This window comes from Helianthus annuus, chromosome 12 (genome assembly GCF_002127325.2).
Source record: "Helianthus annuus cultivar XRQ/B chromosome 12, HanXRQr2.0-SUNRISE, whole genome shotgun sequence".
Lineage (NCBI taxonomy): Eukaryota > Viridiplantae > Streptophyta > Magnoliopsida > Asterales > Asteraceae > Helianthus > Helianthus annuus.
This window is the reverse complement of record NC_035444.2, coordinates 62,076,707-62,094,840: the sequence shown is the minus strand read 5'-3', so window position 1 is coordinate 62,094,840 and position 18,134 is coordinate 62,076,707. Positions and strand designations below refer to the sequence as shown.

Here is an 18,134-nt window from a genome sequence, read left to right as displayed (position 1 = left end):
GTAGCCAATGCTTTGAGTCACAAGGAACGTACTAAGCTTCATTGCGTTCGTGTTCAATCTGATATTCAAGCTTAATCCGATATCCAAACCCATATTTCTCAGGCTCAACACACTTGTGTTTCACAAGGTTTGATGGATAAGGAATTCCCTTATCACATAACAACTTCTCTTGAACTGAAGGACAATGGATCGTATTACTTCATGGACCGTTTGTGGGTCCCAAGCCAAGATAACCTCCGCACCTTGCTTATGGATAAAGCCCATAAATCTCGTTATTCTGTTCATCCTGGCTCAGATAAGATGTATAAGGATCTTCGTAGTCAGTATTGGTGGCCTGGTATGAAGAAAGACATTGCCTTATATGTATCAAAATGCCTTACTTGTCTTAAGGTTAAGGCTGAACATCGGCGTCCTTCTGGTTTATTGGAGCAACCAGAGATCCCAGTTTGGAAATGGGAAAACATTACTATGGATCTCATTACCAAACTCCCGCGCACAAAGAAAGGTCATGATGCCATCTGGGTAGTTGTTGATCGTCTTACTAAATCAGCGCATTTCTTGCCAATCCGTGAGGATTTTTCGGCTGACAAACTTGCTAAAATCTATGTGGATGAAATTGTAGCTCGACATGGTGTTCCTTTGAACATCATTTCTGACAGAGATGCTCGTTTCATTTCTCATTTTTGGAGAACCATGCAATCTGCTATGGGGACCCAACTTAATCTGAGCACAGCTTATCATCCGCAAACGGTTGGTCAGTCTGAAAGAACAATCCAGACTCTGGAGGATATGCTTAGAGCTTGTGTGATCGATTTTGGTGGTAGTTGGGATTCACATCTTCCGTTGATTGAATTCTCCTACAACAACAGTTATCACTCCAGCATCAACATGGCTCCTTTCGAGGCTCTCTATGGTCGAAAATGTCGTTCACCAGTCTGCTAGAATGAGATCGGTGAGGCTCAGCTTACTGGACCTGCCCTCATCTTAGAGACAACAGATAAGGTTAAGAAAGTTCGTGATAACCTTCAGACAACTAGAAGCCGTCAAAAGAGTTACGCGGACCTAAAACGCAAGCCCTTGGATTTTCAATTCAGTGATCATGTATTACTTAAGGTCTCACCTTGGAAAGGTGTGATCAGATTTGGAAAGAAAGGAAAACTTGCACCTAGATACGTTAGACCATTCAAGATCGTCGAAAGAATCGGTAAGGTAGCCTACAGACTTGAGTTACCTCCTGAACTTGGAAATGTTCATCCAACCTTTCACGTGTCCAATCTCAAGAGGTGTTTAGCTGATGAGAACCTCCACATACCGCTTGACGAAAATCGTGTTGATAAAACACTGAAATTTGTTGAGAAACCGGTGGAAATCATGGAACGTGAAGTCAAGTGGCTTAAACGCAAGCGCATTCCTTTGGTCAAGGTTCGCTGGGAATCTAAACGTGGACCCGAGTTTACTTGGGAACGCGAAGATCAAATGAAGGCAAAGTATCCGCATCTTTTCCCACGAGTTCCCTCGAAATAAATTTCGGGACGAAATTTCCACAAGTAGGGGAGACTGTAACATTTATGCTTGAAATCATTGTGAACAGTTCAGTTATCAATAAAACAAGGTTATTTGATCCCAATGTTTGTTTGGTTGTGTTTTACATTTTTCATGTTTTGAATTTTGTTCAATTTTAAACTCTACATCGCTTTCTGGATAATTATACGCAAACTGGTGCGTGAACGTACTCAGTTTAACATGACAAATATTCCGGAACATCAACATATACTTAACATACTAACCTTTACATAACTTAGAAATAAGTTTTGAAGGCTTTGGTATGGCAAAAAAAGTTAATTCGCTTACAGGGACTAAACGTGACAAACTGCGAAAGTATGCCAATTTGAACTGTAACAGACATTCCGGAATATGACCATAAGTTAAACATACCATAAATATCATGTACATAGCTTAGAAATAGGTTTTGAGGGGTTCGGTGTGCTAAAATAAACTTTTGGCATTCAGGGACTAAAAGTGTCAAAAAGTGCATAAGTTTGCACTTTCGCGCATAACTTACGTTCTGAATATATCCGGACATCCAAAAATTTATGTAAGCACTAAAATATTTTATTTTAGTGTTTGGCATAAGAAAAATCCATTCGTCGCGCAATTTAGATCGTTTTTCGCGCTTATGCGCATTCCGTCGTAATTAACCGAACATCGCGATCGTACGACCAAACAAACCGACATCCGGCATATTTTTGAGCATGTTTCATGTGCACAATGTTTAAGAATCATTTTAGGGCCTTAAAGTTGGCTTAACAGGCCTTAAACATATAGGAAAAGGCTTTAAACACCAACAGGGACTGAAACTGTCATTTTTCAAAAATGGTTGCAGATCAGAACATCCAGGGGGGCCGCGTAAGCCCTGTCTGAACCTTACGCGGGCCGCGAGGCCTCCCCAGATATGCAGAAACTCGTTTTCACTGCTGTTAGCAGCCTTTCAACACTCCAAAGGGCAATGCCTCTTGCAAATCTCTGGGGTTGGGGTCATAGTGTGATACCATAACATTTCGACACTTGTACGGATGAGATTCAAGCACGTAAATCGATAAACGAACCAAAAGGTATTGCATATCCTATAAATACCCCCCCATTCTTGCAAAACCCACAAAATCTGATCTAAAAGCTCTAAGTTGAAGCCATTGCTTCATACCTGAGCTACTGGATCAAGATTAGCTTTCGGGGACCCTTCGTAAGTGTTCTTTCGTTCTTTTATCGCTTTTCGAGTCCTAAAGTCAAACTTTGTTTGACTTTCTGCATTGACCAGTTTATGGTTAATGCGAAGTTCGTTTGAACTTCATAACGTGAGCGTGATCACGATGGTTATAGGCCATAGTGACTATACCTACTGATTACCACGTTATCTAGGCTCAGTGACGAGTCGTAGTTTCGGCCAAAATGCGCATTCTTGCGTATTTTGTAACCAAACTACTCATAGGTATCAAAACCGTTTGTTTTGATACCAAACCTGTTTTCTAAACTTAGTCAAGCATGTTTTAACATGCTTAGCTCGTCACTTTTAGTTTAGTGCTTATATAGGGTCGTAAGGTAAGCGATCTAAACAATCGCTTATACTTTCGAACCCGACCCATTTGGTCGATCATTAGGATCCGACTAAACGCTTTAGGTGACCATAGTTGTATAGGGAATAACCTTTCGAGGTTATACCTTATGGTCACGACGTTTATTTAGTTGTATGATAGGTAGTTTATATGCCTTAAGTAAATTACCAAAATGCCCTTTTTACGCCAAAATTCATATTAAGCATATGTAACATAACTGTTGATATCTAAACTGATTTGGCAACAATATTAGATATGTTAAGGCATATTTTACTTATCATAGGGCTAGTTAGGCGTCCCGAACGCGTTTTACGTGAACGCCGCGTTAAAGTAGCATAAGCTACCTAAACGGGTCGTAATGGGTCGTAGCACTTAGGTTAGGTTTCATTTTAGTATGTAGGCTTTGTTAAACCATATTACACGAGTCTCCATACTCGTTTGGTTTACGAACCCTCACTCTATCCAATCCTCCGATTTAGGTCCGGTATATTAACATAGTTACCTATATTAGGTGACGTTTGATATCCGTGATCTCTAGCATTGTTTGGTTGTTACACAAGGATTTCTAAGCAATCTCAAGTGAGTACATAGACCCTTCTTTTACTGTTTTTCAAACTGTTTTGGGGTGAAACACATGTGCCTACTTGCTACTTTCATGCTTTCATATCATATGCTTGTTATGTTCATTAGTACATTATAGTACATGATTTCATTACATTTTATGCTATGCATGTCCATTGTGTGCATACTTAGTACATTGTTTTACATTACATTTCACGCTATGTATGTTCATTTGATTACGTACTTAGTGCATTGTTTTCACATGCTTACATTTTTGGTATGACATTTGGTTTGTTCAAATGGGACAATATACATTCATTAACATTAGCTACGCCGTTCGTTAGTAGGTAGTGGTACCATAGGACTTGACAACTCCCATTCCTGAACCCTAGGTTTGTTTGGGTGGAAGGAATGACCGAATTCGATAAACATAACACAGATAAACCTTTAATTTGTTTAAAGGTCTATTACCATAGTCACAAGGCTTGGATGTATGCATTTTCACAATACCGCATAGATGTTTGTATCAGTATAGCATGCATTTGTTCCACAAAACATAACTTTGACTTAAACTATGCTTAATTCAATACCCTATTTTTGTGCATTTTACCTATGGCTTAGTTGATATATTTCACATGCCATACATGATATTTTGGATACACATTATATGATTTACATTAAACACAAACTTTTTGACATTGATATACACATTTGGTGGTTTACATTAGACATGGACGCTTTGATATGGTTTACACAATAACACTCGACAATTGATTTATACATGAACAAATTTACATTGGTGGTTGGTTTGGGTAAATGATTTGAGTAACGAGGCGTGTGTAATATGATAAAAACATGGTGGATATGCCGCTGGTACTTCCTATATATAAGTGTTTGTATAATATTACATATCGTAGCGTTATTTAAATCATTTCAGTATAGACATATTACATTTTACACAAATAACATATTCTTCACAAGACATTGTTTTACAAAACAGTTTATTTTATAAAACTCATTTTACTTGGTTATTTCATTAACCATACACCTTTCTTTTATATAATCTGATTTCTTATCGAGTTTTCATACGATTTATAAAAGAAAACATTTAACAAGATTCATGACTAATTTTTATTAAACCTTTCTTCTAAAACCCAAGTCATGAACCTTATTTTCACAAAACCTATGTATCTCACAGGCATTTTTATGCTGACGTACCTATTTTCACATGTGTTTTCAGGAGCTATCGCTTAGGATGATGATCACGACACTAGGGCGGACCTGTGCCTTAGAGACTTAAAATGAAGATAGAACTAGTTTAATTATGTTCTGAACCTTTTATTTCCTGTTTTGAGACAATGTAACACTCTTGTTTGATAAATAAAATATAACTTTGTATGCCATGGTTGTGAAACAAATAATTCTGTTACAACACTCCCCGGCGTTTCCGCCATGATTTGATGTTCTACGTGGTCGGGGTGTGACAAGAAGGTTACGATGCGAGGGGCGAACCAAGTTTCACGCCGATACAAAAATGCACGTCCGCCATTCGCCAACTAGCGACAGGTAACCCTCCCGATCAATTTGATGAATACCTAGCTATGTCGGCCAAAACTTCACGTGAATGTCTGCAATTTTTTTTTGCAACGCGGTCATTAAATTGTATGGTAAAGAGTTTTTACGTAAACCGACGAGACACGATATCTCACGTATTTTTCGCCGCACATGACGCTAGATGGCATTTTCCATGGATGCTCGGTAGCATCGATTGTACACATATCGAGTGGAAAAATTGTCCAAGAGAGTTGCGAGGGGCGTATGTTAGGGGTGACATCAAAAGACCAACCATCATACTTGAAGCGGTGACGTTGAATGATTTATGGTTTTGACATTCATATTTCGGTGTTCCAGGTTCAAACAACGACATCAATGTTTTGCACATGTTGCCGTTGTTCCAAACCGTAACAGATGGTACCGCACCCTTCTGTCCATTCTATGTTAACGAACGATATTACAGACGAGGTTTTCTTCTTGTGGATGGTATCTACCCATCATGGTTTGTTTTTGTGAAAGCTCCATCATTTCCTGTCGAGTCTAAAGAAATCGTGTTCAAAAAGTTGCAAGAATCGGCAAGAAAAGATATTGAGAGGGCTTTTGGTGTTTTAAAGGGTAGATGGGGCATATTAAGCTGACCGGTTTGTGCGATGAACAAGAAATCAATACATAGCATAGTATATGCATGTATCATGTTACACAATATGCTAATCAAAGAAGACAGACGTGCAATATCTCTGGATTGGGTGCCGGATCCTCCTACACAAGTTCACGTTCCAGAAAATATCCAATAAGACTATATATAAAAAAACAAAAATGAACCTATAAATATCATTGAAGGTTAACCCATAAACAAAGCAATTTACACTTCCATGGTTAATTCTCTTCCAAACAATACAAAGATTCCTGAGTTCGAGTCTCCCACGCATCACTTTTTGCAATATTATTTGAAATTGGGTGGGACTGATAATGCCATTTCTAGAAGCTAAGAACCCAAATTGTACATACCAACTAACTACTCAAACTTAGCTAACAATATGTATAACTAACACAGTTTTTTTTTTTCTTTCTATCAAATTTGTGTATAACTAATACATTTGGTTGTTAATGAAGGTCATGCCCACATTGAAATCATTTTTTCTTTCTTTTTGTTATCAGATTTGTGAACTACCAATTTCTTAATTTGCTAATGAACCCGTCAATTAAGTAAACTTTCAATTTCTTTATCTATTAGTAAGAAATTATGAATATTGTTAATTTGCTAATGCCTAATGGAATGATTATGTGATTATGTATTTTATGTGATGAACCTTATCTGACCCGAAATTTTTATGTCCGGTAATATAGAATTAGAACATCTAAAAACAATGAACCCACTAGAAATTTTTTTTTGAATCAGCCACTGCTTAATGCCCGATAAGACCATAATGATATTTAGTGCCCTTCCATGCCAAGATGTACATAGGCTTTAGTGCCCTTCCATGCCAAGATGTACATTGGCATTAACCCACTAGATACTGTAATGAATTGTATATGATGAATGGAAAATAAAAATAAAAATAAAAATACATGTCTATGCAATTATAGCTTTTACGGGAATTACGGATCTTGGAGGTATATGCAAATTTATTCTGGCTTCAGAAATAAAGTGACGACGATCACAACCACGTGTACCCCTCGTGACTTGCTTTACATATTATTTATTTATTTATAGGGAAAATATCAAATAGGAAGTTAATTTTCGCTAGAAAGGATAGGAAGCCATAGAATTATGACATGTGACAAATTTTAAAATAAAGAGAAAGGGTATTTTAGTAAATCCAACTCCTTCTTCTTCCTTTTTCAAAACCCAGTAACTTCAAAACCCACCATTTTCAAAACCCATCATCTTCAACTATTTCTTCACTTTCTATCTCAATAATCACTACATTATAGTGCGATTTTCATCACCAATCAATGATTCAAAACCCGATCAACGTGTTATTCAGCTTTTTTTTTTGAAGAAAACCCAGTTTAATTTCATAAAAAAATCTCGTTTTTTCCGGTGATTTTGGAGATAATCACTCAATTCGTTCGATTCGAGCGTTGATAAGTGTTTCTATCATTCAAATTTCGTCAATTGATAAAGAAATCGGCTTCGATCCATGTAAGAAATTCTTTAATTTTATTTTCACGATCTGGGTTTTTGATTCAGTCATTGCGTTTTACGATCTTTGCGGGGGTCCGGGGGCGGCAGCCCCTGGTAGCGGGGTCCCAGGTCAGCTCGGAAATTTTTTTTTTTCGATTAAATTGCTGTACTAAAAACGCATCAGAAAAATTAATTTTCCAAAAATTGGCTCATTTCAAAGACAGTAATTCGTAGACAATTCAGACAGTTCACAGTGACAGACAGTTTTATGTGTCCATTGCGTTTTAGAAATAAGAGAGTTTTATGTGGTTTCTGGCTATTACGTTTGAGAAAAAAACACATTTTTAAGTGTTTTTAGTCATTGCGTTTTAGGTAAAACACATTTTTTAGGTGTTTTCAGTCCATTGCGTTTTAGAATGAGTCATTTTTAAGTGTTTTCTGGCCATTGCGTTTTACATGTAAGACATTTCTTTGTGTTTTTGGTGCATTGCGTTTTAGGTAAAACATTTTGTTATGTGTTTTCAGTCTATTGCGTTTTAGAAAACAGACATTTTAAGTGTTTTCTGGCCATTGCGTTTTACAAATAAGACATTTCTTTGTGTTTTTGGTGCATTGCGTTTTAGGTAAAACACATTTTATGTGTTTTCTGGCCATTGTGTTTTACAAATAAGACATTTCTGTGTGTTTTCTGGCCATTGCGTTTTACAAATAAGTCATTTCTTTGTATTTTTTGTGCATTGCGTTTTAGAAAAATGTCATTTTTTAGGTTTTTTTTCATTGCGTTTTACGTAACCGGTCGTTTTTCTATTGCGTTTTACGCAACTGGGTTTTAATTTTTTTTTTTTTAAATATAGCAATAGTATGCTCGTTTTAAAGATAAATAAACGCTCGTTTTTTTGGTGCAATTTTTATAAAAAATAGTGTCGTATGAAAGAGTTATTAACGTTTAAAAAATGGGGTGGGGGAAATTGGAGGAGAGAGAAACTATTGGCTTGGATTGACTAGAATGCCCTTGAACAAACTCACGCGCCTCTTTTCTTCCTTTCAATTTCCCTGATTTAATCTTAGCCCTTGATTAACTTAATGGATGGTCAAGATCACTTCCTAGCCAAATAAACTTCCTATTCCTATTGTATCTCCACCCTTTATTTATATTCTCCATAAAATTTATACTTAATCTGATTAAGTTAATCAGTTCATCTATATCTTTCAAAAAAAAAAAAAAAAAAAAAATCAGTTCATCTATTCCAAATAAAATATAAAATTTATACTTAATCAGTTCATCTATTCCAAATAAAATATAGATAGTATATTATATTGTGATTTGTAATTTGTAATGACAAATTCAAAGTTAAAACAATACAAGGTTTAATCCACTATAGCATATACTGCGATTCGTAATGCTAAGTTCAAAGTTTATAAAATAATTAAACCATCAGGCCTCAACTACTTAATGGAGGATTACGTGTACTCTATTCAGTAGTCAGTACGATAATAATTGTATTTTGAAAATAATTAATATCTGATTTTTTTTAACGGCCAACATAATCAGTTCCGAGTATTATTGGGACACCCACTGGACTAAACGGAGTACTCCGAGAGTAACCCGAGTCCACCACCAATTCTGAGGAAAACCCGGAAAACCCACACACCCATACGCACGATGATGAAATTACTGGTAAAACCCGTTTAGCTAAAGGATCAAATCTAGGTTTCTCTGAGTCTCCTATCATTGCCCACCAATCCTCAGTCTTCATCAAGTGAATCCTCCAAATGGGCTATTGGCGAAATTCACCACATCGGGATACACCCGCCTCCGAAGTGGAGAAAACCCTCACCTAGGGCCGAAGTCCGTAAACACTTTTCCGAAGGCACGACAATGCGGTGATTTAAAACTCATTCAGTTCAACGATCGAATTAACGACCGCCACCTATTCACCTAGTCTCTTATCGTCACCCGGTACCCCGAAACAAATAAAAGGAAGCAATAATCGAACTTTGGTCACTTAGAACACTAGGTCTCTCTTATCACTCCATCACCAATTCATTCGTGAAATAATTATACGTGTATGAGAAAAAAATCTATTAGGGGTATTGTGAGTATTTGAGTGGTATACTTATGATTTACGAAGACAAATCTATTAACCGACAAACTTGGGAGGTTGGCAACTGTGAATGGAGAGTGACAAAAGCGGGAAAATTCCCATCACCTTTTTTTACTAAAATTTAAATTAAATGTGAATATATATGTTGAGTTATTTTAAAGTAAATTGATGATGTTTAAAAAAAAGTTTGATTCATACTATTATCATGTGTTCGCTTCTTTTAAACATCGGGACATCCATATATAAAATCTTCATCCTAAATCATATACATTTAATGTCGACCATACGGCTTTTCCTTTTACTTGATTTGACATGATTAACTGCTACAGATGTCATTGTAAAAAAATGTGACGAGTATAAGTGATTTTCAACGATTTAGTTATTGTAGTAACAAAATATTCCTATTTACTGAAAATGAGATATAAACTAAAGGCCCAATCACAATGATTGAGATTGTGACACTAATTATTATCGTATTTAATCAAGTGCATAAATAATATTGTGCATCTTTTAAAAAAACGTTTATTAAACACATTCAAAGAAAGCCAAGGCATTTCAACTAGAAAGTTAGAAAGTTGTGTTAGTAAAATAATCAAAATCAGTTACACATTTTTTTACTAATAGGTGGTGTTCTATTGGTAAATACAAAGTTTTTAAACATCTTAGAAGAGGGAGGCACTAGGTCCACAAACGACAAGAATTAAAAAGAAATTTGTCGTTAAAAAAAAGTTACACATTTTTTAAAATATAATTTCTTTTTTGTTTTAAATTATCTTTAGGCACAATTTTTTTTAATGACGGAAAATTCTATGATTTATAGGATAACGGGCCAGCATAGGCTGTTAAACCTCAAAAGTACAAACAACAACACAAACAAAACTCAAACAGTAACATCTCTAATATTAAAATCACACATCTTTCATATGATAGACTATTGAATTTAGACCTAATTTTAATCCAAATATATGATAGAGCTAAGCTCTAAGAGCTTTGATGTTTTCCACAGTTTTAAATACCAAAATGAAGCCTATAATAATTTTTTTTTTCATTTCTAGACTTCCAAAGCGGCGGTATTCTTACTAAAAGGATTGCACAATGTGGTTCCTAACAATTTGATGTGATTCCACCTATTTTACTTCCTTTTATAATAACTATTTATATATTGAAAAATACCTTATAGTGTTTAAAAATAGTATACTTAACCGTGTATTATTTATCAAATATGGTTTTCTTCAAATTATTACCATTTACTATTTTGTGATTAGTTTAGTTATATTCTACCAATAGGATGGTAGTCCATTGTTAAAGACAAAACTTTTAAACACCTTGGAAGGAGAATATCTTAGATTCAAGTCCTACAGACGACACGACGGAGATTAAAAGAAATTTGTCGTTAAAAAAAGTTTGATTACTGGATGATACATCACAAACTCAATATACAAGCTTTTATCGCAACTTATATATTTTAGTTTTCTTCCCTTGTAATATAAGTAAAAGTATAAAATAACCCTTAAAGTTTAGTTATAATTTATCGCAACTTGTATATTTTAGTTTGTGTAAACCAAATCCTCTTCAATTTTTTTTTTTTTCTGTTTCGACTTACTTAGTTTTTTCTACGATAATATTTTACATTTCGATCTAAATTCTACGAGTTAACACGTCATAATTCACGTGTGTAGTTTAACATTTTTTACGTCTATTTTTTGTTCGACTTAACAGTCCCCGCAGTTACTAAATATACGTGTGAAATTCTAATTCTATTCTAAAAATGTATAAAATGTAACACCTAACTAAAAAATAAAAATTAAATATTTGTAATAGTAATTATTATCATTATTATTTATTTATCAATTTATATGTTTCTTGATCTCTATTTCCTGTTTATTTCAAAATTTGTAATTATTTCTGAAAGCCACCCTGCCTCCTTGTGAGTCCGTTATCTATCTACACCCTAGCTCTGTTTGTTTCTTTGTAGTTGCACTCAGATTTGGGGCATTAATCTTGTTCAAATCATGAGCGAATCTAAAGGGCCGAATTACATGGATAATATTTGCATTTGTGAAACCCTCAGTTTAATAAAGCCCTCATTCATTTCCCTTTCATGAAGCTTCCCTGTTCATCCTCGTAAGTTTTCATTGCTTCCATTTCAACCTAATTGGATGTTATTCATGTGATTTTTTCTTGGTTTCATTTTAATGGAAACTGCAAAATCTAATATAAGTTTATTGGTATTCATTGCTTTTCAAGATTCCTGCAAATGTATTGATGTAGAGTGTGTGTGTGTGTGTGTTTTTTTTTTTTTTTTTTTTTTTTTCGGGGGTAGGTAATTTACTGATAAAAATTGCAGGTGGGTTGATGTCAAATTCAAGTTTTGATTTTAGTAATTTGTTCTTCTAATTTACTGATCAAATTTCTGGGACTTGGTTGATGTTAATTTTTTATTTTGTTTTTCTGAGATTTACCAATCTGTTTTTTTTTTAATTGATCAAATCTTGAAATGATGGTTTTTTTTTTTATTTAAAACATAAATTTGTAAATTTTGTCATATTTGAAACTTTGGTTGATTTTTTCACCATGTTTAATGATACTCATGATTTTGGATTATTTGATGATCTTGTGATCTACTGGATTGACAAGTAGAAATGTAACATGTGTTGAACGCTAATCGGAAATTATTTCAGGTTATTTAAAGGTGAAGAGAAATCGTCTTTTGGCGGATGTAAATCATGGAAAATTCTGAAAACGAAGAGAATTTGTTTGCTCTCGGTGAACCCAAGGTAAATTTTAGTTACTCTTTTTAACGTAACACGATTTATCAGTTTATAACAACTATAGTATATTGTAAATCCCATACGCTTAAGGTGATATAAGTTGTTTTCAAATTAACTATATCCACTAGGTATAGTTAATTTGAAAACAACTTATATCACCAGAAAAAAATAGGCTGGATGATGAATATAACCTTATTTTTTTTTGAAATATCGATGTATTCTTGGTTACTTTTGATCGTTTTGGATGGATTGCATAAATCTTTGTGTTATGGGCGTGTAACGGTTGTTTATCTGTTTGTAGCTACATGGAGAAATGTGCAAGACACTTACTTACATTTACGTCAAAGCGTTGAATGTTTTTCCTGAATTAGAAGCCGCTCGCCCCCGAAGCACTTCAGGGATTCAAGCATTATGTTCTTTGCACATAGCATTAGATAAAACAAAAACGCTTCTTCAACATTGTGCCGAATGTAGCAAAATTTACTTGGTAAATTCTCTTATAGTTTTTCATGTATGTTATTTCATACTTCCATGTCCCAAAATAAATTAAAATGTTCGTTTTTAGTATCATTTTTTATACAGAAATAACAACGAACTTAACTTTTTGTTTTTTCCGCAAAAAGTAGCAATTTTACGCGTAAACTTGTAATTTTGCTTCTGGTAAATAAGCAGTTTTAAAATAAGCAATCTTAAGCTGCATACTGAAAACAACTTAAAATAAGTGCGCACGCAAACACACTCGCACACACTTTTTTTTCATCCAAACACCTATAAGCACTTATCTGCTTTTAGAAAACACAATAGCCGTTTAAATAAGCAATCCAAAACATCCCGTAAGAAACAAAGGTCTAAATCAACCGATTTTCTCATAACTAAGATAATTTGGCTCTTATTTACTTGATGCAAATAGAAAACGAAGTCGCAACCCACAAAATACGGTACGAATACAAATGATATAAACGAGTGGCATCTTATAAGTTATATCCATTCATCCATCAAAGGTTTTTATATTGGGATGAATGCGTAACTATTAATTATTTCATTGTTTGTTTTCTAACACAAGCTTTTTTATTTTATTTTTCAGGCAATAACAGGAGATTCTGTTGTTTTAAAATTTGAAAGGGCAAGATCGGCGCTCGAAGATGGTCTTAGGAGTGTTGAAAATATAGTTCCACAAACTATAGGTTGTCAGGTACTTGTAATAAGCAAATGTTTGAGTAAACTTTTGTTTTGCTCCCTGTGGTTTGGTCACTTTAACGGTTTTGCCCCAAACCTTTAAAAATAGCCATTTTCCTCCAATAGTTTGCTATGCAGGGAGCAAAATGAAAAAAAAAAAAAAAAAAACAGAAAATTTGGATGGAGTTAGAGGAGGGGAGCAAAATGGAAAAACCATAGCAAACTATTGGAGGAAAATGGCTATTTTTAAAGGTTTGGGGCAAAACTGTTAAAGTGACCAAACCACAGGGAGCAAAACGGAAGTTTACTCCAAATGTTTTATCAAACCTTTTTATTTACAATTTAATAAATAATTTGAAATTTAAAACCATTAGTAAACACCCCCGAGGAACGTTGATGCGTGAGGGTAAATTGGTCTTTTTACATAAAGAATGTCCTGAGTTTAAACCTTTTAGACAAACGAACCGTATTATACGAAAACCGTGATGCATTGTGATCTAACCGTAAATTCCCATGTCCCAGATCTCCGATGTATTACGCGAACTCGAAGGAATCGAGTTTTCGCTTGATCCATTAGAGAAACAAATCGGCGATGAAATTATTGGTTTGCTACAACAAGGTAGAAACTTTAGCAATAATAGTGACAATAATGAACTAGAAATATTCCATCAAGCTGCATCTAAGCTCGGGATTACATCTTCACGCGCCGCTCTTCGTGAAAGACGGGCCCTTAAGAAACTTGCGGAAAAAGCAAGAGCCGAAGAAGACAAACGAAAAGAATCAATCGTCGCATATCTCTCACATCTCATGAGAAAATACTCAAAACTATTCCGAACCGATTTCTCCGATGACACTGATTCACAAGGTTCAACCCCATGTTCACCTACGATACACGGTTCTTTCGAGGGTTACAGCGGGTCCGGGACCCACGCGTTCGAGCGACAACTCTCGAGACTAAGCTCTTTTAACTTCAAACCAAGTTTCAGGCAGTCCGGGCAGGTACCGATCCCGCCCGAAGAACTAAGGTGCCCAATATCCTTACAACTTATGTACGACCCTGTCGTAATCGCATCCGGGCAGACATACGAGCGAATTTGCATTGAGAAGTGGTTCGGTGATGGGCACAACACCTGCCCGAAAACTCAACAACTGTTGGGTCACCTCGGTGTGACCCCTAATTACTGTGTCAAGGGTCTAGTGGCTAGCTGGTGCGAGCATAACGGCATCGTGGTTCCTGACGGGCCACCCGAATCGCTAGATTTAAACTACTGGCGGCTCTCGTTATCAGAAACCGAATCAGTAAATTCAAAACCTGTGGAAAGTGGCGAAATGTGTAAATACAAGGGTATGAAAGTGGCCCCTTTGCCTTTGGAAGAAAGTGATGTAATTGCGGAGGTTGAAGGTGATGGTGACATGACAGCGACGGTTGAACACGAAGGTGATGTTTTTGAGACGTACGATGAATATTTGGCGGTTTTGCGCACCGAGGATAATCTAAGGAAAAAGTGTAGGGTTGTTGAGAAAATAAGAAGGTTGTTGAAAGATGATGAAGAGGCCCGGATTTATATGGGTGCAAATGGCTTTGTTGAAGCGTTGTTACGGTTTTTGGAGCTGGGTTTGCGTGAAGAAAGCGGGTTTGCTCAAGAAAGTGGTGCTATGGCTCTGTTTAACCTCGCGGTTAATAATAATAGGTACGCTTTTGTGCGATTTTGGTGTCGGGTGTCAAGATTTGGTTTTTCCTTTTGGGACGGGGTGGTTGCAGGTCAAAACGGGTTCGCATTTAACAAGCCATTTTTTAATACGGTCTAATCGGATGCGCCATGCTGACCCGTGCACAACTTCCGTGTTCGTTTTTGTAATACAATTTGTTAGTTACGATTACATAATTTGAGAAAGTTTAAAATACAAGACCTCCTTATCGTACGAAGATACGCGACCAACAGTATAGCGTACGGAATTATGCAAATAAGGTGCGTGATTAGGGTAACACCCAACCCATGCGTAATTATGCAAATAACGTGCGTACTTATGTATTATAACGTGCGTAACTATGCAAAGTTAATTACTATTGTTCCACTGTGTTCAAGTGAAGGCCTAGATTAGATCAGATGTGCGGTTGAGATGCTCGCGTACACATCGCACAATAAGGTGGTCTTGTACGTTAACATAGATAACAATTTTTTTTTTTTTACGTAAATGAAAACCATATTATAAACCAGAGACGATTACAAACTAATGATAGGTAGACGAGCAACAAGTTGTGCCGCTACCCCCTTCTGAATAGCAAACCCTACCCTGCTAAACACAAAATTCTGCCCCTTAACATGCGCAATCTGTTATGTATGTGACCCATGTGACCGCTTGAGATTAAACTGCTGACACGTAAGTAAAACTAGTCGAAATTGCATGGTCTAACAATGTAGTGTTTTGGGTCAAACCCATATTAAAGTTACCATTTTGACCCGTTACTTAACTTGTTACACGTCTTTTATTTTTTTCGCAGGAACAAAGAAACAATGTTATCAGCCGGGTTACTTTCTCTCCTGATGCAAATGATCCACGGGTCAAAATCGGTCAACGCAGCGATAGCCCTGTACTTAAACCTTTCATGTCTAGATCAAGCGAAACCGGTCATAGGTTCAAGCAATGCGGTCCCATTCCTAATCAATGCCCTTCAAGACGTGTTCGATTCCCAATGCAAAACCGACTCACTTCACACTCTTTACCATCTCTCATCATTCCATCCCAACATCCCAACACTCATCGCGTGTGGCATCATACCTGCCCTACAACCGTTTATAACCGACCCGAGTTCAAGCTCATGGACCGAGAAAGCCATAGCCGTGTTAATAAACCTTGCGGTGACTAACTCAGGTCGAGACGAGATTGTAACAAGCCCGGGTCTTGTTAGCGGGCTATCCATGTTGCTTGACATTGGTGAACCCGAGGTCCAGGAACAGGCTGCAGCGTGTTTGTTGATATTGTGTACCGGGAGTGATACGTGTTGTGAAATGGTACTTCAAGAAGGGGTGATTCCTTCTTTGGTGGCGATTTCGGTTAATGGGACAGTTAGAGGGAAACAGAAGGCTGAGAAGTTGTTGATGGTTTTCCGGGAGCAGCGGCAGAGGGACGTGCCTGCGGATCGGGGCGGTGGAGGGCGGTGTGAGGGTGGTGAAGAGTTGAAAGTGTTGAGTAAGTCTACATCTAGGAGGAAGATGGGGAGAGGTTGGAGTTTTATGAGGAAGAACAAGAGTTTTTCTGTGTACCAATGTTAAATTCTTGTTTCTCATGGTTAAAACTTTGAAATTGTATAAAATAATTTTTTTTTTATTTAGTGTTTTTTTTTTGTTTGTTCATTTTACAACAAATAGATATGTACAGCTCTTGACTTTTGTAATCAGAGAATTTTAATATTTATATTTTATGGAAACTACACAAGTAATCTAAATAACTTGATAGTTGTCATTCTAAATATTGAAAAAAGGATTGATATCATAAAAAAAAAACCAACATCACAACCCAGTTTTGATATATTAAGTCACTAATTGTTTAGCATGCTTGAATTAATATTTAAAATATTAAGTCACTAAAGTTGTTTAACATGCTTGAATTAATATTTAAAAAAAAAAATACATGACTTAATACCCTTAAAATGAGTTGAGATTTTATTGAAACGCTAATACAAGGATAGATCTATGGCTCGTTTGTGATAGAGATACACCACACAAACAAACTACCTGGTTACGATATCCAATCGAAGATACAGATACACCACTATGATTAGAGAACTGTGTCTAAAAACACCACTCAACGCGCCACTGTTGAGCTAGCACATACAAATTAATATTCTAAAAGTCTTTGCGTTTCTTGTAAAGCACAAAAGCTTAAATAGAAACTACAAGAGTGACAAATTAATTTAACTCAAAATCCAATTAGATAAATTAATACATAGAGTTAATTGCCCGAATGGTCCCTGTGGTTTCACGTTTAGTCGCCACCTTTTGGAAATAGCAGGTATGCTCCCTATGGTTTGTTATTTTGTTACTCGGAACATAAAAATCTGATTTATTATTTAAAAGAAATATATATAAATTAAATGATTTAAGTGGGGCCCACCCCACCACCGCCCACTTAGCCTCATCCTCCACCCAACCCACACCTGCAAACACTTCAGGTCGACGTTTCTTGTGCTGTGTAAGTGCTTGTATTGTGTGCGAGTGAACCTTATAAGCTGCGACTTGGATTAATGCGACTGAACATTATGTTAATTGAATGAGTTTGTTAATTGAACCTGCAGTGGGAATGGACATATTAACAGGTTGCTTAATGTATTTTACAGGTTGTGATTTCAACAATGTGTTAACTGAAATAGTGTTATTTGAATGTTTATGTTATGTGTTTGAATAATGTACATGATAATGATGATCATATTGCACATGTCTAGTTTCATTACGGAAGGGGAGTTGTGGATGGCTACGATGGGTTGATACTCCCACATGTCCCAGATGTGATAGGGACGGACACCAAACTAGTATTAAGCACCCCCGCGTTGCGGTGGGGCCACTAACACTGAACTTACGACGTGTTAATGCGAATAACTTAGACTGAAATGTAAAATACAGAAAAGAATAATGATGTGCTAAAAGTAGTTTAATTAAAACTAACTAAAATATACCCGGTTTGATAAATTTGGTACTGGTACCAGTACCCCCGATACCACTTGTTAATC

General features: G+C 36.0%; 1 protein-coding gene across 1 annotated transcript; it reads left to right on the top strand.

The window, feature by feature from the left end:
• Window positions 1–11,339: 11,339 nt before the first annotated feature.
• On the top strand, window positions 11,340–16,822 carry LOC110895127 (U-box domain-containing protein 45). Its single transcript, XM_022142410.2, has 6 exons — window positions 11,340–11,582; window positions 12,140–12,235; window positions 12,531–12,716; window positions 13,314–13,421; window positions 13,928–15,096; window positions 15,909–16,822. The coding sequence occupies exons 2-6, from the start codon at window positions 12,185–12,187 to the stop codon at window positions 16,678–16,680; spliced, it is 2,286 nt and encodes a 761-aa protein (XP_021998102.1). The 5' UTR covers window positions 11,340–11,582; window positions 12,140–12,184; the 3' UTR covers window positions 16,681–16,822.
• The last annotated feature ends 1,312 nt before the right edge of the window (window positions 16,823–18,134 follow it).